General features: G+C 36.7%; 1 protein-coding gene across 4 annotated transcripts in view; it reads right to left on the bottom strand.

The window, feature by feature from the left end:
- Positions 1–24,711, bottom strand: part of LOC124161834 (ubinuclein-1) — a 55,911-nt gene that overhangs the window by 21,860 nt on the left and 9,340 nt on the right. For 3 of the 4 annotated variants that reach the window (XM_046538037.1, XM_046538039.1, XM_046538040.1), the window contains exons 2-11: positions 23,094–23,225; positions 22,909–23,010; positions 22,685–22,831; positions 22,120–22,224; positions 17,369–17,567; positions 16,023–16,238; positions 13,180–13,381; positions 12,099–12,257; positions 11,054–11,134; positions 1,477–1,512 (exon numbers count right to left, since the gene is read on the bottom strand). In XM_046538037.1, the coding sequence (XP_046393993.1) occupies positions 1,477–1,512; positions 11,054–11,134; positions 12,099–12,257; positions 13,180–13,381; positions 16,023–16,238; positions 17,369–17,567; positions 22,120–22,224; positions 22,685–22,831; positions 22,909–23,010; positions 23,094–23,225 (1,379 nt within the window). The remainder of the gene's footprint in view (positions 1–1,476; positions 1,513–11,053; positions 11,135–12,098; positions 12,258–13,179; positions 13,382–16,022; positions 16,239–17,368; positions 17,568–22,119; positions 22,225–22,684; positions 22,832–22,908; positions 23,011–23,093; positions 23,226–24,711) is intronic. The other variant, XM_046538038.1, reaches the window with a different exon arrangement.

The following is a 24,711-nucleotide window of genomic DNA, read 5'->3' as shown; positions in this document are numbered from 1 at the left end:
GAGGCAATTATGTGTTAGCTTATAATTAACTACAGAATTTTTTGTGCTAGAAGCATGAAGTTGTTTCAATAAATTTAAATGTAACATAGGACAAAAAAACTCTTTAAAGCTCAATAATGCAAGTTTGTTCCTAAATAAGAACACAAATGATGCTACTGCTCAGTACAACACACTGCAGATGCAATGGAAAATTTTCTTTCCGATCTGAACTGAAGATTTCAATTGCCTTGAAATGACTGCAAGGGGCGAGTAATGCCTTGATTCTCACAGAGAATGTACTGAAAACGGCACTAACATTTCATTTTCAACAATATAAGTACAAGTTCACCGAGTAAATTCAATTTATCAGGCTCAGCTTTAATAAATAACTAATCTCCGAAGCACTTTCTCCAAATTATACATGGGATAATATGGGTGCAAAATAATAATGGGATAGATATGAGTGCATCTGCTTATTACCATCAACCACAGGCAGAAAATGTAAAAACTAATTTCCATGAGTGTTATTTTATTGGTGGGAAAATATTGCTGGGAATGTATTTCACAACTTTAATTATAATGTAATGAAAGGCCAGTTAACAGCCTGGCTAGAACTTGACATATGTCACCCATAAGAATATAACTATTTGTACAAATTCAAGTGGATCACAGTCCATCCATTCTCATGCCTCAGAGACTATCACTTTCACAAACTTAAAAAGGAAAAATTAGCATGGATGTGATTAACTGACACAGGATGGGTAAAGTAGATGTCAAATTTTATTCAAAGACTTTGTTTTGAGTCAATGACAAACTTATTTGACAATAGAATTTGTAGCTAGCTTCCATCACAATGGGATGTATAAAGTATTACAGCTTGGGAAAATATACTGAACACATGAAATATTAATATGGGAGGGTTGTTTTAAATTAATCCACGAAAACCATAGCAAATTTAAATAACTAGCCAATTGATGAAAAATGAGTCCTTATTTTTAGATAAGCCCTGGTTTGCAATATTTCAATGTACATTTCAACAACTTAAAAGCAATCCATACACACACACACAAGCATGCTAAGGCAAAAAATGCTATGGATTAGAATCCACATTTTTGACAACTTGCAAGTTTCCCTAGCACTCACATTTAAAGCCAACACCAGCAAGCCCTCAAACCACCAATTAAAAATGTGTACCACACACCAGACACCAGAAGCAGAACGTTCAATCATTTGCAGAGTAAATTTGATCATTTCCATTTGGTTAATCATTGAAAAATCCAGAAATTTACCATGGAGAGGAAAAAATAAGAGGGCAAAATTAAGGCCTGTTTCCCCAAACTTATGAGAGGAGAGCGTGACATATTTATATTTACAAAGTTCAGTGCCAATATTTTTAAGTGGTACAGAAAGGATAACCAAAATGTCATTAAATTGATTTAGTCAAAGCCCACTACTTACATTCCCTGTAGGAAAAGTAACTGAGCAGTTGATTCTTACCAGTAGTACCTATATAACTCCCAGTATATTTGTGGGCTGTTCGAAAGACAAAAATATAAACATCAGCATATTCATAATTCAAATATCAGGCACTTTTTGAATGTATTACTAGAATTAACAATATGTTCTCAGAATTAACTTTATCAATCCTCTCATGAAACCCAAGGCCATTTATGGATGAAAACGTTATGATGAACATGAGAATGAAGAAAAAAGGAAATAAAGGAAATGATTTTGTATGTGGTACATGGAGTAACAAAATGCCCCTGACTCCCATAAATTTTAAAGGATGCTTGGGAGAAGCTAAACCAATGGTGGCTATGGCTATTGGTGCTGTATCCCCTTCATCAACTGAATATTGGCATGAAGTATGCAACATCTGCTGTACATGATTACACTGTAATATGATCATTGAACATACACCTATCATCAAATACGTTTATGTAACAGCGTCATAATTTAGCATCATTTGGTGGAATGTTTTAAGGCATTACGTGGTAATGGTACTTCAATGAATGGGCAAATCATAAGTTAAGAGAGTTGCACGAATTATTGGAAATGAATCAAATTAGATTTGCCAGCATATTAAAACCAACAACTCCATTACTGTCACAGTCAATTTATCATGCATCTCAGTAGATAAGTTGAACACTTATCCTTTTTGATAACAACTTTTTGTCCGAATTTAAGTATACCGGGACTAGCCACGGTGATAACTTTTACGGGAGTCACCCGCAATGCACAATTTTTTGTCCATTTGGATGTACTTAAACTCAAAAGACATATGATGACTGTATTTGAAAAGTTACCAAATTACTGTGTGATTTCCACAGCATTTACTTCTTACAAATAAAAGTGTACGGAAACATCATTCCAAATGGGCATTAAGGATATGACTATGTGGGATTACTTACATTTATTTAGTTTCTGTTTAAATAGGGAATAGTAGGCAATATGGTGAAGGAGGATTTCGCTATGAGAAGGTTCATTATCAGCGGGCTGCACTGTAAACTGTAATGGCATTTAAGTGGGTCCCAAGCGCCATTATGGTCCCTAAGTGCGAGAGGTTCTTATTTCCGACCCTTTCTTATTGTCTGTGTGGGGATTATCTAGGCCCATTCCAGTACTAAATGTCCCACTCAAGGAAGGTGCTCATGGTTGCTTATTTGTTTATAAGTTAGAATAATTAAAAAGGCAAATATTGCATTTATGGAAAATCAATGCCAAGAATTACATTCTGGATGTTCTGCTGATCGGTTCCAAATTTTGAACGGCTCTAATGTTCATAGGTTACAAATTTTAAACAGAACTCTAACATTCATATTAACGGAGTTCATCATAACATAGAACAAATTTTGGAGACGCTAAGGTTAGATGTTAGAGTTTAATTGTTATTTTTAAACCTTACTAGCAAATATATAGGAGTGATATTGTTATGATTTACATCTAAAGATATACGTTACTCTGTTAGCAACATACTAAGTGTACATTTGCGGTGAAATTTGGCGAAATATCCGATTGAACTACGAAAAAAAGCCCTCTTAATGTAATAACATTTTTCTTTCTTTTCTCTCAGTCTCTCAGTTCTTTGTTGTGAGCCAAAATTACAGCGACTATTTTTAATAACCTCTTATCAACCTTTGAATACAAACGTATTATAAATAAAATTCGCAATAAATGCTAATTAAAATTTAAGTATTTGTTGGTCTATGATATATGTAATGCCCTTTTGCTGAAAACCCTAAAAATAACCGTAAAACTTTGTTTTTAAGTTCTAGAGGAATTGCAAAATGAAAGGTATACATTGATAAACTAACATTTGCTGCAGTAGTAACAATTAAAAAAAATTAAAATCACTCTAGTAACAATAAACTGACCGCAAAAGTACGCCGTGATGGGCTGCCTTCGGGAAAAGTGTTAAGGATTATAATAAATTATAAATAGGATTATAAATATTTGACCAGATGCCGAGGAAATGGTCCAGCACCCCGAAAGGCAAGATCATTAAGTGGAGGAAGCGACTACCTGGACAATTCCTTGCCGAGAAACAACTCCGTACAGGGCGAAAAAGAAATACTCAAAGCCTTCGTGCAGCCAAAACCAACTTTCCGTGAAGGAGCCTGGTACGAAAGGGTTAAAAGGATGAACTTCGTAACAAAAAACTTTTTTGACAGAAGATAGCTCAATGGTGTAACTCATGGCATAACCAATCAGCAACTATTCAATTCAGGCTCAGATACCAGTCAAACAACTTTGCCACTTTACGGAACTACTGTGTTCCAAGCTTTCACGTCCACTGCAGACTGTATCATCAGGGACAATGTCAATCAGATGAAATCCTTTCCTTCAATACAGTGTTTTCTTTATTTCTACTGTGCTAGGTTGAAATAAGATAAAACAACACGGCAAATACGAAGAGAACACCTAAAAATGAATCAATTTCATCTGCTTACATTACCCTGGAGGACACAGTCTGCAATCGATACAAACCTTGTGAAACTAAAAGCTTTAAGCTCCCAAAAACGGCAAGTGATAATAATACAACCAGGGACAGTCTTCATTGCATCAGGTGAAATTATTTTTTCAGGTAAAAACTTCTTTCTTTCATGCTAATATCTTTGCAACTGTGGTTATGACAGTCTTTTGTGACATGTAATAAAATTTGAAAATCCAAATGTGATGGAGTGGAATTTTTCCATACAGAAATAAACACTTGTAATAAATGTTATGTAATAATCATGAAAATCAATTTAATAGCCACCAAAAATTGCAAGTGTTTATTTCAATATGTTATGTAAAAGTACAGAAAACAGGAAGAAAGGTTCAATGCAATGATATGAAAAACATAAATAGTTCACTATGCATATGTGTATATGAGGATATAATAAAGTGACATGATTTATGACAGTGCATCACTTTTCCGGTGAATCATCACATAAAATTTTCTACTTTTTTCCTCTTAAGGTAACACAAAATATAATTTGGGAATGATAACAGCAAACAGAAAAATTTACCATTTCCTGTCCAGGCAGAAATTATTACAGTAGAAGATCGATAATCTGGAATGCTTAAGACCAGACTCATTTCGGATTAGCGATTTTACTAGTGAACAGATCAGTTAGCTGGGTGTAGGCAAAACTTTAACACAGAAAATATTTTTTCCTTAAAACTCATTCAAATTCATAAATTTTTTAGGGATGGGTCGAATAGTAGATTTCTCGAATTCGAATATCGAATTCGAATATTAAATCATAGCTCGAATATTCGAATACCTCGAATTTCGAATACCTCGAATACTAAATGATGAATGTGAAAATGTTTGACTAGGTCGCCTATGCAGCAGGAAACCAAAGATTTTGGCGAGTAATTGTGATTGCCTTTAAAGGATTCAAACAGGAATTTAGCTGATTAATGGAATATTTTAATTTTATGTAAACAATAGGGTAGTTTCCTTCATTAAAGAAAACGAAAGGTATTGATTGTGATTCGTTACCCACCATTAGTGTATTCATAATATACAAATTATTTCGTTCTAGAAATACCGGTTTAGACTAATGGCAATGTTCAATTTTACCTCATTTGAAAAAGGCCAGATTGGCGCCTATGCGATGCCACTCCACGTGACATCACAGGGACCTAGTTTCTACACGAGAGGATCGGAGTTTTACATCGTCTGAGGTTACCAATGCATGCATGAGGCACAGAGCTCAGGGAAACATGTCTTAATAATCACACAGTCTGTTTGATAAGGTATTAATAATCCTTATTTAAGCCAAGCGCTACTAGCTAGCATGGTACTCGGCTACCTGCTAGCATCCTGCGTCGTAATAGCGCTCAGAGCCTCGCCCCAAGGTCACCTCACTTGCGGCAGCGGGAACCAGAACGACGTCACGCGGAGTTTTTCCCGGCATTCATACTTAACCGTCGCGTTTTCGCGCGCTTGAAAATTTTCACTTTTAATTTAATCGCGAAAAATAGATATAGTCTTATAAAACTCTAAAAGCGTTAAATACGTACTTCAGGAGTATTAATATTTCGATTTAGGCAATAAAAAAAACCACCCTATTTGAGCATTACGCCTCCGTCGTATTTCTTCTTCTTCCCGGTATTTATTTTCCTGCGCAAAATGCTTAAATAAAGTCAGAAATATGTCGTGTTTGGTCTTATTCTTTTTTAAATTACGCGCACATTACTAATATTTCAATCCAATAAAGGTGTAATAACAATTGCCGAAAGTCATTGTTAGACACCTTTCGGGCTAGTAGATGACTCATGCAGCAGTTGACCTCCAGAAAGGGGGAAATTCGAAGCAGGTAGGTAGAAAAAGGTCAGTGGGTGAGAAAAGGGGGTGGGCGCGAGACACGTTTTTATTTTTCTCGCGTAACTTGATATTTTTTGAAGCTAAGGTCTTTGTAATACAATCCCTGCGCGAGCTGGGATCTTTTGTTTGATTTCGGAGAAGAGGAAATCGTCAAGAGTGGTTGAGGCGAATGCTGAATGGAGGGGGATAGCAGATCGTGGGAAATGCGCCAATGCCACTATCCCACGGCACTGAATTCCTCCCTATGGTAGTTTCATCTCCTGGGGAAGATTCAAAATAAGTGCCTGTCATTATTAGCCACAAAGGACACACGGCAAACACCTCCTCTCATTTTATCAAAAGATGGATGCGGGAAAATGGTCAGTGGGGAGAAAGAGGGAAGGGTGAAACACGATTCTATTATTTTCCGGTAACTTGATATTTTTTTCAAAGCTGAGGTCTTCGTAATACGATCCCTGCACGAGCCGGGACCTTTTTTTTTGTTTTCGGGGAAGAGAAAATCGTCGGAGGGGGTGGGGCGAACGCTGAATGGATGGGGATAGCGGATCGTGGGAAATGCGCCAATGTTGCTATCCCACGGAACTGAGGTTCTCCTGATAGGGGACACCTGGGATTTTCGGATTTTTTTCATCTGATCAATTTCTGTTCCCCACGTCGAACTCTTTTCACCGCTCGAACCCGCGAATTTGATGTATTTCGTCAGCTTGCCTAAAACGGCGCTGCATGCACTAGACGACTTCAGTTCTCATTTTTCCGAGTCAACTACCAACGACGTGCGAGCGACAGTGTATGACGCGAAATTCAAAGTATTCGAGGTATTCGAGACGGTACCTTTGGCATAACTATTCGAGATCTCGAATATCGAATACTTTCTATTATTCGAGGTATTCGAGTATTCGCGGATACTATTCGCACATCTCTAAAATTTTTAAATTAAAAGTGATTAAAACTTCAAAACAATGGAAAAAGTTCTTTGTGCGTAAATCCCATAGGTAGATAAGTAGTGAATGTTTACTTGATGAGACCACCAGTGGAAGGAAAATTGGCACAGCATTTTTCCAATCTGAATAAAAAATATCAAACATCATTTTGCTCATTCACATTTTCAACGCTCAATGGTGGCAAATTCAATGTCATTCTCATGACTACTAACATGAAATTATTGGTAATTAATTATAAAATCCTCCTATTGGAGTTATGTTACCTTAAACAATAACATTGCGAATTTTTAGGGATGTGCGAGAATCACTTTTGATCTCAAGTCAAGTATCGAGTCAGTCGAGTATGATAATTTCTGGACCAGGCAATACAACAATGTATGCTACCACATATTCTCATTTTTCCAATCCCTTTATGAATTCTCTATTCTAAATGCTTAGCTTGATGTAAAAAGGAAAAGATTAAGAGGAATGTTGATGGTAATTGTGCCAGAATTAGGAGATAAATGAACATTTATGTGTCATAAACAGTTCCATGGGCACAATAGGGTGGTTTCCTATTATTTTTTTATTGCCTAAATCGAAAGATTATTTCTCCTGGAGTACATATTTCACGCTTTTAGATTTTTAAATTTAAAATACCTATTTTTCGCGATTAAATGAAAAGTTCTTCTTTTTTAATTTAATTATGAATCGCTTTCACCAAGTTACGCCTCAAACAATCAATTTTAAATGAAAAGTGAAAATTTTCAAGCGTGCGAAAATGCGATGGGTAAGTATGAATGCCGGGAAAACTCCATGTGACCTCGTTCTGGTTCCCGCTGCCGCAAGTGAGGTGACGTTTGGGCGAGGCTTTGAGCGCTGAAACGACGCAGGATGCTAGCAGGTAGCCGAGTACCATGCTAGCTGGTAGCGCTTGGCTTAAATAAGGATTATTTATGCCTTATCAAACGAGGAAAACTTTCTGACCTTAGCCAGTTTTAATAGGTGATTATTAAGACAAGCTTCCCTGAGTTCTGTGCCTCATGCATGCATTGGTAATCTTCAGACGATGTAAAACTCCTATCTACTCGTATAGAATCTAGGTCCCTGTGACGTCACGTGGAGTGGAATCGCATGGGCGCCAATCTACCCTTTTTCAAATGAGGTTAAAATTGACCATTAACATTCGTCTAAACTGGAATTTCTAAAACCAAAATAATTTGTACATTATGAATAGACTAATTGTGGGTAACGAATCGCAATCAATGCCTTTCGTTTTCTTTGATGAAGGAAACTACCCTATTGAAATGAATTCATCTCCAGTAATATGTCGAAATTAATCTCCATGTAATATGTTTTGAGTGCAAGAAAGAAATTAAACACAACAAAGGAATAAATGAAAATTAACATCTGACATACGCAGTAATCAAAAAGGCATTAAAGTGGCACCAATTGTGATGTCAAGCACAGTGAAAAACTGGCATTGTCTGCTAAAACCATAAGTTAAATATTTTTCTGTCTTTCAGAAATCTAATAACTGCTTACATCTTCCTTCGGCATTGGAGTAAAGAGAGTTTGGTTTGGTCGCATAAGAAAGTATGAGGGATGCACCGGTCCACTCCGAATACACCACCGGATCGGAAGACAATGGGCTGCCACAGCTGACAAAAAGGTATTTGGCATCCACGCTGACTACTACAGTAGACTCTCGTTATTATGAAGTTCACGGGACCGAAAAACTGGAACTTCGTATGAACGTTTCATTAAGGAATCGCCGGAAAAAGTGAATAATAAACGCTATTATATTACGCGGAAATATGTATAACCAGGAAAATTCGTTTTAGTTTCTTAAACAGAAGAATGTGGCACGACGCAATCGAGGGTTCTCGAACCAAACCAAATGTTCTCAGAACCTATACTTCTGAAAAGGGATTGACATACCTGATATAAAAACTACTGCAAGGCTCCTACGCTTGAAGAAACTGGCTATTTCACTTGTGAATTTATGATAAAAGAGAAACTTCTACTCAGAAAAGAGTGCCTTCACTTTAAAGAATGGCATCTGAAGAAACATGTTTTAAACAGAATGTAGATTGTCACTCGTGCAAAATGAGTGCTTGTGGATAAAAGACGTTGGTAGAATTCCTCTTCATGATGGTTAATAAACAATTATCATTCATGTGCCACACATTTTTCATAAAACAGCAGATCTTCTAGGATAGCCTTTAAGTTAACTTCAACCCATTTCCATTACTCTCCTAAGTCCAGAAAGTTTTTGGGAATAAACATCATACGTTGATGCTATGAATCCTGTTGAGCTAATCTTCACATCGAGGTATCCCATGTCACGTTAAGAAATATTTTTCAGAAGAAAATGGCAAATTAGTTGAGTAGTTTGAGTACTTGAGATTAGTGTGAAGACAGTCGGCTATGAAAAGGCAATTGAATCACTTAGGTAGGCATATTTTTTTATATTTTGATGCAACTTTTAAAGAAAATAGAAATTTTGAGTAACTCCAAAAACCTTGAACTGTTTAGTTCATTCTGTTACTTAGACTTTCAGATTATAGATCTTCCACTGTATTTTAATAACAATGCATTTTCTAAAATAACCTTACCTGGAAGAACGTTAAATCATAGTGAATAACATCAATATCAATAAAAATACAAAAATTCTTTTAAAACATTATCTGAGATATAAAGAAAAAAGTATCTACGATTGTGACGAATTAAAATCATAAAAGCAAAGGAAATCGATAACTAGCGAATCTTCAATTGAAGACATAGGATATAATTAGGGATGGCTGGATCGGGTACCTTAGATCCAAATATCCATGGATATCACCCCTCATCGGATACTTCGGATCCAAATTCGCTGAAGGCATCGTATCTGGATCCGGAATATAAAATTTATGCTTCAGTAAATACAGCATCCCATATGAGGGAGTGGAAAGAGTTTCAATTCTACCTTAGCATGCACCATAGCACTGCAATGCTTGTCCCACTCAAAAATCATTTTGTTTAAAAGCCCTTGTAGGGGTTATGCAACAGAACTTCAGCCGCGGAAATTTTTACGGCAAAACACGACACGCACAGAGTCTGACTCCAACAATGAGATTGAACAACCATCAAGAGGTATACTCAACGCTATAGGTCAAGTTACACGAGAACAATGGAAGCGTGTTTCATCCCTACCCCATCTCACCCACTGACCTATTTCATCTAACCTGCTCCAATTGTTTTTGGAGAACAAATGCTACGCGAGTGACTTGCTGGACCAGAAGATGTCTCCATAGTTTTCGGCAATTGGACGACGTGCACGAGATTCAAAACAGAATGAGAGCAAATGTGGTGCATTTCTAACATATTCAGGTTTTTTTTTAACTCAAATTGATTGAAACAAAGTTTTTTTAGTATAACAAGACTGTAACAATATTCAACATTGTCCAAACAGCACAATTTTCATCACTACCATCAAACAAGAAGATACAGCCTGGAAACACCAACTGTATGTATCACATAGGTTGCCAGGCTTTGCTTTGAAGGCAACGATGTTACGAAAGAGAGATCTGACATGTTCACCCTCGACTCCCTAATTCGCAGCCTCATTGCTTGAAAGACGGGAGGAGCCTGCTCCTTCCCCTCCACCTATCCTTTACGCGCTACTTCTCTAGCTGAGTGATCGTCTCGTTCTGTTCCTGCAACTCGTCAAACGTGATGCTAATATTGTTCTTAAGATTTTAATTGCTTTGCAGATTGCAGTTGCAGTTTAATTTAATGATATACTGATAAAAATGTCTTTCATAGTGTGGACATAAAGAGAACCATGTGCTTATACTGTGACGTGAAACTAGTGCGAGAAAGTGCAAAATCCACCTCACCCCAACTGAAGCATTCACGGGTGAAACACAAGTCAGTATTCGATGAGAAAGTGACAAAATTCGGGAGAAACTTATGTGAGGAATATTAATTATCAGTCAATGGTTCATCCGAAGATTGAAACCTATTTTCAAGCGCAAACGTCACAGTTTAGATCCTGAGCATGTACAGATTTTATAGTTTAAAAAAAATAATTGGAAAGTGTATTGTATATGTAAATTGGATTGTGTATGTAAATCTAAAAAGCATTCCTTTGATTGTATGTAACCAGAAGAAACTTGAATAATTACTTCGTTTTATAGCAGGAATTTGAAAATACAAAAGGATCCGTAAATATCCAAAGACCCAGCACCAAAAATAAAGGATTTGGTATGGGTCAAAAAAAATCCTGGATCCGTCCATCCCCAGATATAATTACGCATGATGCTTAATCTGTTGCAATAAACTTTATACTTACTTTTCTTCAGCAACTGCTTGACAATCTTTTGTGTGCTTTTCTATGATAGCAGGCATCATTTTGTCAATAGCTGCTTTCAATCTACAATAAATAAGGTCACATTATGGTAATGGAAACATTGGGAACAAGTAAATAGCTGAAAAACTTGAAAGAATTTAATGGGGGGGCATAATTTAAAATTTAATTTCCATGGATTCCATATCATCCTGGTCAGTTTTTTGGGATACTAATTTTACACAATTCCCCTTCATTAGCACCAGAGCAATGGGGCTGAGACACTAAAAAATGACATGGCTGAGCAATATGGCTGCTTTCGGATTTTGTAGGAGCCACTAGTACATGTACATATAACCAATACTAATGAACATTAATTATTTTTTATACATTTTATTTGAAATGTAATCGATTATTTATTCCTTATTCACAAAATGAAGCACTTCAATAAGGAAAACATGATTTCAATAAAAACAAATGGCTGTTAAATTTTGCTGTTAAAAATGCTTACACAACAAATTAGGAATTTCTCAACTAATAAACCATCTAAAGGATAGCCGATGGCAAAGAGACTTTTTTAATTATGTACATAGAGGTGTAGTGAACTTTTATTTTATCCAAAATGTGTGTATCCGCAACAGTTAATGGAATCTGTCAGAGCATCTTCTCAATCTAAGGATGTAACAAAAAATATAGGAACAATATATATGTACCACAAAAAAATTGTCCCTTTTTAAGTGCCTTGTCTAGCATAAACTATACAATAAACCATTTTGGTAAATAATTTCCCTTTCACAAGCTTTGCTAAATACAGTAGTACTCAAGTAGTACTACTGTATTTAGCACTCAATTTGTAGTACTCAAGAACTAATCATTACAAACCTGAATATTTTTAAATTTTTATGTTTTTATTTTTAATGGACTAAAATAATAATTAAGCTTAAGTGAAAATTTAAGGTGAGAACACAGTGAAACACAAAAAGTAATACTCAGAATGAACACTCATAATCCTTTTGACATGAATCTGTCAGAAATTAAACATCCAACTTGCCTCCTCATGGGTTCCTTCAGTTTATCCTCTTCAAAGTCTATTAATAGCTTTTTGGCTCTTTTCATAAGGGTATCCTTTGTACAGGGAACATAAGATGCTAAATGCCCATAGACAATGTTTCGATTGACAACTCCAATTGACTTAGAAGATTGCTCAACCCTATTACAGAATAAAAAACAATACATAAAACAACTTTAACAACAACTCTAAAAGAAGTCCAATACAAGCTTATCCCAGCTTGAAATATATGGTCCTTCAGTAATAAAAAATAAATAACAAAATTCAATTAGTAAAAATTAAATGCATATCATTGAAAGTGAATGCTTGACCTTAGGTGATACTGGAGGAAATGATCACATTCACTAACAGAATAAAAGCAAGAATTAATTAATCATGAAGGGGGTAATCTTACAGCTAGTATTTATTCTTCACATTATTTTGGGTATCAACTAAAGTAAAATGTGATTCCAAAGTAGACCGATTATCCTTCAATATTTATCTTCATCATTTCATAATCTGGCAGCCAATCTATCACTACTTTTTAGAGTGGCAGAAGACATGCTATTTTCTGGTTTCTCATGCCTTTTTTAATCAATGCTGCTAAATGACTGGTAAATTTCATTTCTTGGTCAAAATGTTTCTGAGACCGTTCATCAAATATGAATTATAACTATTCAAGACAAGCCAAATGTAAGAGATGAGATAATGACGCATTTACGACTGACAGGAGTTTATCCTTAATAAGAAAAGCCACAAAAACCTATGGTCTACTGCTAATTGGATTTGGAATTCAGCATGCCTTATCATGGTGAGATCATATATGACCATGGAAATATCCAAATTCTGGAGGCACATACATGGTAAGAGCATGAGATTATTAGCTGGATTTCAAATAAAACAAGATGTACATTAATAATGAACAAGTCTGATTTTTTTTCACATCATTGAATTGATTATTTAAAAAAAAAGTTCAACAAAAGCATAAAATGTGGATTGACTACTTACAAGACAAATTCTAATTACTGAAAAGTAACATCACATGATAAAACAAATATAACAACATACAAAAAAACATACTCACTGGAACAATAAATTATTCACTTCAGGAGAAAAGAATTTGCATTTTCCTTCAGCAGACGTTTTAGCAGCATTTTTCAGAAGAGCAATAACACTCTTCAGATTTTCAGGCAAATTTTCAGGTAATTTTACCTCTTCCTTCTGAGGCAGCTTGTCTTTTTCATTATTGTTCTGTGAATCTTCTTCATTAGATGATGCAGAGGAACCTAAAAATTGAATTCAAAGATTGGCATCAGGCAACAAGTTTTACAGACAAACCATTAACAAATAGGATACAGTGGAACTGCGTTAAAGTGAGTACGGGCTATTGCGAGACCTCGACATTAAGAGAGAGAGCAGGTGCACCGACAATAGAACCTTTGATTAGCCTATAAAAATACTCATTTTTACGAGGCCCTTTTGGTGTTGGCACTCGTCATAGCGAGAGTTTCCATTGCCAGAAAACCTTCACCAAGAATCCTGTAATTCCTGGCGATCTGTTAGAAATGAAGTTAATATGAAGTGCTGAGTCTCAAATTCATTTGACAAAACTGTTATTCAATAAGTATGTAGTTCATTTTGGTGAAAATATTAAGGGATTAACATTTGTGAATGTTCGATCCTCTTTTGTTTCTCGGGCAGCAGAAAGCAGTCGACAGCATATCCGCACGTATGTGAGTTGCGTGAATAGAGAGCATTAGAAGGTGGACACAATGACCAAAAAACGCGAAACACGTCTAAAGGAGAAATTGAAAATAATAGAACAATAGGGTGGTTTCCAATAATTTTTTTACTGCCTAAATCGAAAGATTATTACTCCTGGAGTACGTATTTCACGCTTTTAGATTTTTAAATGACGATATCTATTTATTGCGATTAAATGAAAAGTGAATATTTTCAAGTGCCCAAAAACGCGACGGCTAAGTATGAATGCTGGGAAAAGCCCATGTGCTGTCATTCTGGTTCCCGCTGCCGCAAGTGAGGTGACCTTGGGGCGAGGCTTTGAGCGCTGCTACGACGCAGGTTTCTACCAGGTAGCAGAGTACCCTGCTAGCTGGTAGCGCTTGGTTTAAATAAGGATTATTAATACCTTATCAAATAAAGTAATCTTTCCGACCATAGGTAATTTTAATTAGTGATTATTAAGAGATGTTTCCTTGAGCTCTGTGCCTCATGCATGCGTTGGTAATCTCAGACGATGTAAAACTCCTATCTACTCGTGTAGAAACTAGGTCCCTGTGACGTCACGTGGAGTGGCATCGCATGGGCGCCAATCTGGACTTTTTCAAATGCGGTTAAAATTGACCATTAACATTCGTCTAAACAGGGATTTCTAAAACCAAATAATTTGTTTATTATGAATACACTAATGGTGGGTAACGAATCGTAATCAATGCCTTTCGTTTTCTTTGACGAAGGAAACTAACCTATACAAGAGTGGCGTAATTAATTTAACTTTCTCTTGGCAATTTAAGAAAACAAAGAGAAGATTAAGCCTGCCGTGGTGCAGGAGGGCAACCATCATAGCAAAAGCACCAGAGAAATGCAGAACATGAAGAGTTAGATGCAGCTTTGTTCAGGTGGTTATGCCCACTTCAACCTACGAGAACTCCGGCAAAAGGGGCTATGCTTAAGGCTAAAGCTATGCTATTTTAGTGATAGATTGAGAATCAAGAACTCAAGTGCTCGGAAGGTAGGTTACACTACTTTAAAGCACGAAAGCCTTATCTCCCATCATAATTGCTGGTGATGCCTGCGGTGTAAACCTGAAGCCGTGGAAGAAAGGACTCCGACCCTAACGGAATATCTTGAGAAGTATTCCCCGCGTGATATAGTGTCAATGAAACGCAACTCTTTAACAACCTACTTCCTAACAATGCCATTTCAGTACGGAATGTTTCCTCCAATGATGCTTCCTGAGGTAGGTTATGTGCTGTTAACGATATCATCTGTGAAAAGCTGGTGCTGCACTTTTAGTTCATTTAATTAAAAATAATTGCATTCTTTTTCAAACTTCATAATCATTACTGAGAATATTAAAACAATAAATTCATACCCGTAAGTTTTGCTCGCCTTAGAGTGCATCAGATAGGTACGCTTTTTAGTTTCTTGGTTGTATATTAGCCATGGGTGTCATATTACGTGCAGTTTCTTGCAGCCTGCTTTTGTTTTACTTTAGTGACATCAGTATATATCTGCATTATATTTTTCGTGAGATAATATCAAGTTAATATCTTTTCTTATATTACAAATTTTAATTCAAATTGTTTTTATTGCAGAGCCGTGGATACTCCCAATGCATTATAAGGGTCGCAGGCGTAACACTCAAAATGGAACTTTTTTCATTATGCATGCTTCGCAAACTTTTTATAAAAGATAATGAAGATATTACATTAAACGATATAAAAAGTGTTCCAAGACAGGATCGGTTTACCACCTCCCACAGTTTGCGTCTGCAGAAACAAATGTGATATGTTATTCCACATAACTTCTGCGAAACGTACAGGAACAATAAACATACTCTGATGGAAGCATAGGAGGCATTAAATAGCGGCGATACTGTTTTATCAATATTTGTTAGAATTTCAGCAGAAAAATAACATATTGATCACGTAAATGCACTTAGTACTTAGAGTGATCTGGGTTCGTATCCCTGCTAAGCCAAACATTTTTCAAGGCATATTTCATCCATTCAGTACATAACTTTGCACATATATGGATGGTTGCAAACAAAGTCACTTATTTCATGCAGTGCTTTTTACTATAATCAGATCAGTTAATTAAGAAATCATATTTGACAGTCCCTTACGCAATGGAATAATTACAAAAATTATTAAATTGATTGAAAGGAAGAACAAGGTTATATACCTGAATGTGACTTAGAGATGGAACTAGAACTGCTACTACTCGAATCTTCTTGGGCACATGCAGCACTTATCACAGACTCTATAACATCTGTTATGGAGGTTGTAGGGGACTTCTTAGGTTCTACAACTGGAGTTGTCTTGTTTTCCAGAATATTAGTATTTCCAGGGGCAGGAGATTGGGTAACTGAAGCAGGAGTAGAAACCACAGAGGAAGGCACTGAAAAAAAGTATATCTTCAGTATCATGGAGAAAATGGGTAACCACCAACATTAAATCAGAGGAAAACTTGAACTTATGCAAACAGGTCCATGTAAAAAGTCTAGATTAGCACACAATGAAAAAAATGAGGTACACTGAGTGACCACTGCTTAAAGATTTAAACATTCCCTAAGATTTCCAGGGGAATGCTTCTTTCCCTGGATACTATCAAGCATTAAATGGTAGCATTTTTTGTGTAAATTGCATGTCTGGGTAGAATTACTGGCTACAGGAATTGCTACTTTTTAAGTCAAATTAAAGTTTTGTGTAACATTTTGAGATAAAGGGAACTAATCTACACAAGCAAGTTACTCAAATTAGATGGGGTTCCACAAACTGTCTAATCATTCCATAAAACTTCAGCTCCCATATTAATACACGAGGAAAAAATAGCACAGGCCTAATAACATTATCGTCATCTTTACAAAAAAATAACATGGTACATACAAATGATATCCCAGAAATTTTAAGTCTTTAGTAAAGATTAATAATTTCTTTTATAGTGAGTTTATTTATTGTGTATTCCCACTGTTGTCACACCATCCCAACCCACAGCTACAGCACAGAAAGCAGACAATGACACCCAAGATCATTGCTGCGACTGGCATCAGACATCTATCAGGTACAGACTAAATTTTCCTTGTCTATTTGCCTTCATTTGTTTATTCACCACATGTTTAAGTTTATTGTGCATAATTCTGCCACTATTTTCCTGAGATATCAGCACTTGCTATTAATATATATGATTGTATATAACTGTGATGAATGCGTGATGTTAGGTGAAAAATATGCGCAGCAAAACAGGCAGTGCATTGTGATGACATTAGCGAGGAACACATTAAGTTAATGGGAAAGACGTATATCAGACTCAACTTAGGCATAGAATCTTTCTTTAAAAATTGTGCATTCATCTCATGACAACCTTGAGCACGCCCAAGGGCGAAAATTTTATTTTTGATCAAAATAATTTGTTTCCTTTATTACACAGTGCACAGCTTACACAAATAAATATGGTACTATACTTCTTTACTCTAGTCATAAGTTATTATATGAATTTACAGAAATCAAGTCACACAAAATTCTCTATACCTGGTGTAGCTTTTGTTTCAGGTTTCTCTGTCTCCCTCTTTTCCTTTAACAAATCTTTCACTGTTAATGACTTCTTCTTAATAATCCCATCAACATTTTTCTTTCTTTTCTTAATGGTTGGCACACAAGGATCCCTATCGACAACTTTCCGTTTTGTAGCAGCAACAACTTCTTCATGGACTTCCTTCAATTTTATGTCCTAAAGAAAAAATGTTTTCAGTAGTAACAATTGCACCCTAGGGTCACACATTAATCAAAGGATGTCAAATGCCACATAATGATACTAAAACAGTTTATCCAACAGTTGAAAAATGAGCACAAAAATAATAACACCAGCTCCTCTGCTCAACTAATTCCAGCTTATACAGTTAGAGCAACTATTCAAAGTACCATTATAACAATTGAATGAGTAAAATACAAGTTGCTTGAAATAGAAAAATTGTATTTTTTGATATCAGTTTTCACAGGTAAAAATGACTTGCCGAGAAATAATAGTTCCAGTTGATAGATCATCTGAAGTTTATTATTTCAAATTGAAATGAAATCTTTCATAAATGATAGCGACCACAAGCAAACATAACTATATATCTCATAGCCAATAACAGGAGTGAACATTCTAAAAGATAAAAATGTAAATAAGGTGTTTTAAAAGTGTAATTTCTCAGGTACCACTAACACCTATTTTTCCGTTTTAATGAGGTAAAAAATGCGATATGCATCATGTATAAGGGTGCGTAGGTCACCAAAGTGTTTACATATTAAATGACAACGATAGGAGAGAAATACTAAGGCCTAGCAATAGGTTCATGTCATTTTATCAACGTATTTCCTATCTTTCCCTGTCGGTTACACGAATGCATTGCTTTAAAAGTGAGAAGTGAGCAAAACAAAGTGTAAACCAGAGATAAAAAAAATTATCCTTCACAAAACACTAAAACATGAGACAATGCATTGTTACCACACTGGCGCTGGCAACAGTAAAACGATTAGAGGGATGAAGCAAAATAAGTATTTAATTTTATAAGTAATTTTTTCTACTACTTTCAAACAAAAACAGTAAAGATTATTCCATTATAAATACATACTGCCGATTTTCCATTTTATGATACACAATATCTTGAGTAGATGTTTTCATATTTATCATTTTCTCAAATTCACTGCACAAATCGCACCGCAATAAGGCATGTGTCATTTATGAGGGCACACTGTACATGAAAATACAGCACACTCGCAATTATCCGGGACAATGATGGAGAGACGGCACAAATAGTGGGAAAACACGGTGTAACATGCCATCTGGATCAGCTGATTGTGAGTGGCTTATCCACTGGGGCCTGACTCTATTGCCTTGACCAGCCGTTGACCCATTCCACCGCCCCAGGACTACTGAGGCCACAGTAGTCCTACTCTGACAACGATTCCTCCCCCTCCCTTTCTCTTATGTAAGAGAGCGAACTGAGTACGTGCAGGAAGGAGGCCCGCCGGCCAGCCGTAAGTGCTGGGTAGGAGCTCCACCCAGGCCAGAGGCGAGTATACAGGGAACAGCTGTTCCCTGCGTGTAGGTAGGCGTGGAGGACTTCGGCACCGGCAATGAACGAGGCAGGTTGGGTACTGTGAGGTCCAACCACGCTCCGCCGGTAATTGCACTGCAGGAAGTTCACCCGTATAGGCAGCATGCCGATCTCAATTACGGTAAGAGAACATACCCTCGCCTCCCTCTATCTACTGATTTTCACATTCCCGGGTTGAGCACTGGACTGAGACGGGTTTCTCTGATTTGATTCCAGGGTTTTTGTTCTGGGGTTTTAGTTTAAATTCCCTGATTCCCCGGATCTTGCATAAGTGGCACACGAATCCTCTCCTGTGCCAGTTGGACGAGCATGCTTATGCTCACCAAAGTCACGCTCCGCTGGAGTGTTCTATTGGGACCAGACTGCGTTCTGCAGACGAACGCTAAAGAAAGCGGTACTGCCATTCAGTGGTTTAAATGTGCGAGGCATGCGTATGTGTTACTCTAAGTTTTCAAGACTTACTTATGAGTTCTTCTAATGTGTGGTGACTTTCAGATTGAACATTCATATGTTCATTAAGGTTATGCTCAATCGGAGCATACTGTGGAGATTTGCAAGCGTTCATTTGCTTGAACGTTACCAAGGCCATGTTGGCACAGTTGTCTATTGTTTTACATGTGTGTGTAGATCACATAAGTGACCTTATTTGTTAAGTATAATTAGAGAGTACGAATTATTAGTACGCCAAGTTTTGCTACGCTGTTAATGATATATATGTTACGTAACTATTCTTTTGCTGAATATTTGTTAATTATTACTTTCACTGATTCATTTATTTTGATCTTCATTTGTTCAAGAATTGTAATAAACTTGTCGTATATTGTATGGAGCTTATTTTTCTTCTCACGCAACCCGGCTACTTCGGTGCGAGTTCATGGGACGACAATCGCGAGGTTGTCTGGCGCCCTATAAAAATTCCCCGTGAATGAGCACCCACCCCCTGAGTCTGCCGTGCAGCCGTGGCAATGGTAGGTAATCCCGAAGGGATTGCGTCGTGGCAACGGATAACCTAAGTTTTCACTTTAATGTCTTGTAATATTCATAATCAACGTAAAACAAACAATGTATTATTATTTATGCACTTATTCTTCTGTTTTAGAGTACTTTCTGGATTCATTGAGAGCTTCCTTTGCACATCTATGATCTTTTTAGCGGCAATAACATGGTTGCACTCATATTATTAGGTGCGCAACTAACTTCCCACTGTTACCACTCGTCGATTTTGACGTATCCGAAACGAATCAAACTTAGAAATTTGGTGAACAAACTGCTTGACAACAATGACGAGTTTTTTTAGCATCATATCCTTATTGTTATGTGAAAATGTCAGAGTTTGTGCCAAGTGAGCACCATTCGTGGGGAGTGTTTATTTTCTTCTTTCATTAAAAAAGAACGGAGGCTGAAGTGCATCGAGAGCTCCAAAAAGTTTACGCAGATGCTGCTCAAAGTGAAACAAGGTGCCGTGATTGCTTCCATCGCTTCAAAGACAGTCATTCGAATGCTGCTGTGAAGGAAGACCAAAAACCTTCGAAGACGCTGAATTGGAGGCATTGCTCGATGAAGATCAGTACCAAACTCAAGACGAGCTTGCTTATGCATTAGGAGTTACCCACCAATCCATTTCCAAGCGACTGGATGCTTTGGGATTTACCGTATGTGTCTGAATAAAGCCCCCCCTTTTTTTTCCAAAAATGCCCGTGGTAAAAGTAAAGGGGGTGACAATATTCAAACACATTTTTTTAACTTTTCCCGAAACTAAAGCCTCAAAAATTAGGGGGGGGGGGGGGGGACTTCATTCGGAGAAATACGGTATGTGCAAAAGCAAGGAAGTTGGATTCCTTATGATTCGAAGGGAGTCTACAGCATGACAACCCTCGACCCCGCATTGCAAAACCCGTTAAAATCTACCTGTAAACGCTCAAATGGGAAGTCCTGAACCCCCTGCTGTATTCTGTCACCGTCCGATTTATCATTTGTTCTGTTATATGGTCTGGCTGATCTGCAGTTGCGCTCATATAAAGACACCAAAAAAATGGCATGAATCGTGGGTAACCTCAAAAAATGAACACTTTTACTGTTACGGTATTGGCCTCTGCCACATTGATGGGGAAAAGTTGTCGCTAGCAATGGACAATACTTTGAATGATTCATTTATAACTATTTTTTCATGATAAAGTTGTATTTTCATTCAAAAAACAGCAGGAACATAGTTGCGCACCTAATATTACTGCTCCATTAAGACCTGGTTTTGAAAACCACACATCCGTGGCTGTGTGATCACCGATACAGAAAAGTGGTTTGCATGAATGTTTCAAAAACACTGCTAGACGTCAAAAACTACACTGTCGCGCACCATGCCACGTAGTCACGCCTCGCACAAGTTGCCTGGGTTACAACAGCTGTGGGATGTGTACCCGTGATCACGGAGTGTGGTCGTGCACTGCAAAGCTTGGAAAACAGGAACGCAGTGTTCCTGTGAATGCAGCTAGAGCGTGATCACTTCCGTTTTACGTTTGGGGATTCTAACGGAAATAATAAGCCTGGTGTATCCTTTCATTAATGCAGTAATTCCGATGATTTAGCTTCTGATTTTATTTTTTATAAAGCTCAAGGAAAATATAGAGCGAGAGTGCAAATCATGCACGGATAATCCACAACTCGGTTATACCATAGCCGGATGATCGGGAGTCTGCTGTATACACAAAATCGACCTTAATCACAGACTATTAAAATTAAGTCAAAGATGTCTGATCTGAGGCTACCCAAAGAATGCAAAGGGATTCCGTTAAGGTTTTCCACTGAGTTGCACACTGTATTTCATCACTCATTAAGTTTTAATGAGCATTTTGTGAGCTCTCATTTTTTCAACATGTTTTCTCAGACTACATGACTTTCTTAGACGTAATCGAGGCAGATGCTAGAAGACGTAATGGAAGTGTCACGTCCCAATCACCGTGATTTATAGCTAGTGGCCTATAATGACTACTTGTAAAAGTAAAGTAAGTAAGAATTTTATAAATATATTATATAAATATATTATAATTTACCTGTTGTTCGAGATGTTGGGAGTATGTATTTATTAGTATTTTATTTATTTTATGAATAACTTCCCATGTTTAACATTTAAAATGTTCACTCATATTTATTTCTATAATCTACCTAATGGAAAGCAATGCATACCTTTCTTTCAATTTCTGGTTTTTCTTTGAGATCTTTATCTTCCTCTTCTTCTTCCTCTTCGTCATCTTCTTCCTCCTCCTCTTCTTCATCAGAGACCAATATTTTCTGGAATAACAGTGAAAGAACATTATTGATGACAAAATGGAAAGATGAAATGAATACTACATATCGCATTACAATACAACTATATGATGATCGACACATCTTAAATTCCTCAATGAACATGGAGTAAATTGAGATTGTGATTTCATATCTATCAAGTATTCAATAAAATGTTTCCATGTTTCTTGGATGAGATTATGGCAATTATACAATTAATTACAGTTTTCCATTAAAAGTATTAGTCTAAATACAATACATAAGAAACTAACAGAGCAAAAACCCTATTCCCAGAGCATGGACCACAGCCTAAATTTTACTCCATTCTATATTTATAAAAATTTCCTTATATAACGGATAGAGAATATAGGTAAGCCAATATGATACTAAATACTGTACACTAACTAATGCCAATAATAGCAATAATTACCAACATAAAAATTAAAAATACTTAAATGACACAAACCTTGAACTTTTTCTTAGCAGTATTTTTTATCTCTTCACCATCAGAGATATCAGAATTATGCTCCACCCTTTTATACTCTAAAGCACCAGAATTGATATAGAACCCACCATGAGCAGTAGTCATTTCTTCCGGGACAATCTCATCATACTGCAGAGAAATATGAAAAAAGGCTCATTAAAGTGATAATGGTTCAAAGGCGGATGCCCAAAAACAGGGTTACTTACAGCATCAGTGTTATCAATAAATGGATCTGTTTCATCGTATCCAGCACCAATATCCAAATAATCTTCACGTTTCTTACACTTCTTTTTATTTAGGGGGGGTCCCTATGAAATAAAATAGATATATATGTGTATATGTATATTACAATAAACACATTACACCTCATAAAAAAATAAAAATAACTCACGTATCTTTCCTCAAAACTTCTAGCAATTTCCTTAAGTTTATCTTCATCATCTTCAGCAAAAGGATCCAAATCCCCAAGCCCATTTGCAGATGGAATAGAAAGGCCAATTTCCAACTTCTTTTTCCTCCTCTTCTGCAAGAAAAATTCAGTCCATTATATTTAAACCATCATGACTGGCATTTCTCCAATCACTTATGTATGCCAGAGTGACTGATTAAGAAATAAGAACTGAAATAAAAAAGGTTGAGGCCCAAAACAATCAACTCAACTTTATGGGGAAACAAATACAGAGCTTGGATTCACATCTTTCAATACAATTATTATTAGAGTTGGGAGAGGAATCAACCAACCAGGGGCTTCCAACACCTGCTTTTCCCTTTTTCTGCCAAACATCTTTGTCGCATATACTCTACACTAAAAGTAATTTAAAGATAACGCTCATACCGATTACTAGATGGCATAAATCATTGACGTACAATTAACTAGAGTCATCACTTGAAGAATGTTCTACAGCAGCAGAGACGAAACTGCTGTCGCATATTTTTAAATTGTGATGCGTGTTTTCCAACAGAGGATCGCTGGACATCATGGACAGCAAACAAGCGAACGAAGTTCAACATTAATAAATGGTGCAGAGGGAAGATAGCAAGGAACCAGAGAGGAGGAGAGGATCTTACAAAGGGAGTGTCACAAAACTGAGTCTCAGATTTCAATCAAATTTCATAGTGTTGTAGTCCATTGGATCTCTCCACGAATCACCCCCAAAATGGGATTATATAACCAATAGTTTAAACAAAAAATACTGTTAAACATTTACAGGCCTAATACATTTCCTATCAAGAATGAAATGCAGCCCGGTGTGTACCGCGAATGACTTCTGGCTGGAGGTCCCAGGTTCAATCCTCAAAGTTGACACTTTTTTTTCATAATTTCTTTTTGCTTTTCTCTTTACAGATGCCTGCTATTCATCATTACTTCCATGATTTTCTCTGATATTTTCTGCGTGGAAATTTTTTTCTGCAATGTGGCAGATATATTTTGTTAATTAATTAATTTATAAATGCATTCAGACTCTTGTGCTCGACATTTAAGACCCCTACGTGTACCTGCATAGGTTGTTAGCTTATGTTCATAGCGTGTGCTAACTTCCCACTTGTCCCAGAACAAGGCTTGAAGAGTGGTGCCAAGATGTGGCAAGTTGAAACACTATGCAGAGGAATTTTCATATATTCTGGATTTCTAGTTTTCCGGATTCCAGATTTAAGTCCTCAACTGTACCTACATGCTATCGAAAAAAAAAATCCAATTTATGAGAAAGGAAGAAAGCAGCAGGAGGCTACCCTTCTTCAATGTCCCACTAGGGTCACTCCATGTCAGTTCACCCTGCCATGGCACCCACTGACACTGATTTTAATGAAATTTTTGTCACAAGCTACTGCTTCCTATTTAATGACCCATGTAAAATATTTCCTCTCTCAATCTCATAGTTTGCAAGATATGAGGAGTCGAAGTTTGAGATATTGGCTCAGAAGTGGTGCTAGTGGGAGTCAAATTCCAGAGTGTAGGGCACAAGGACACACAAAATTCATAGCTCAGAAACTACAAAATATATTTGAAT

The sequence above is a fragment of the Ischnura elegans genome, chromosome 7 (genome assembly GCF_921293095.1).
Source record: "Ischnura elegans chromosome 7, ioIscEleg1.1, whole genome shotgun sequence".
Taxonomy (NCBI): Eukaryota; Metazoa; Arthropoda; class Insecta; order Odonata; family Coenagrionidae; genus Ischnura; species Ischnura elegans.
Note: the sequence above shows the minus strand (reverse complement) of the source record. Positions and strands in the feature narration are given on the sequence as shown.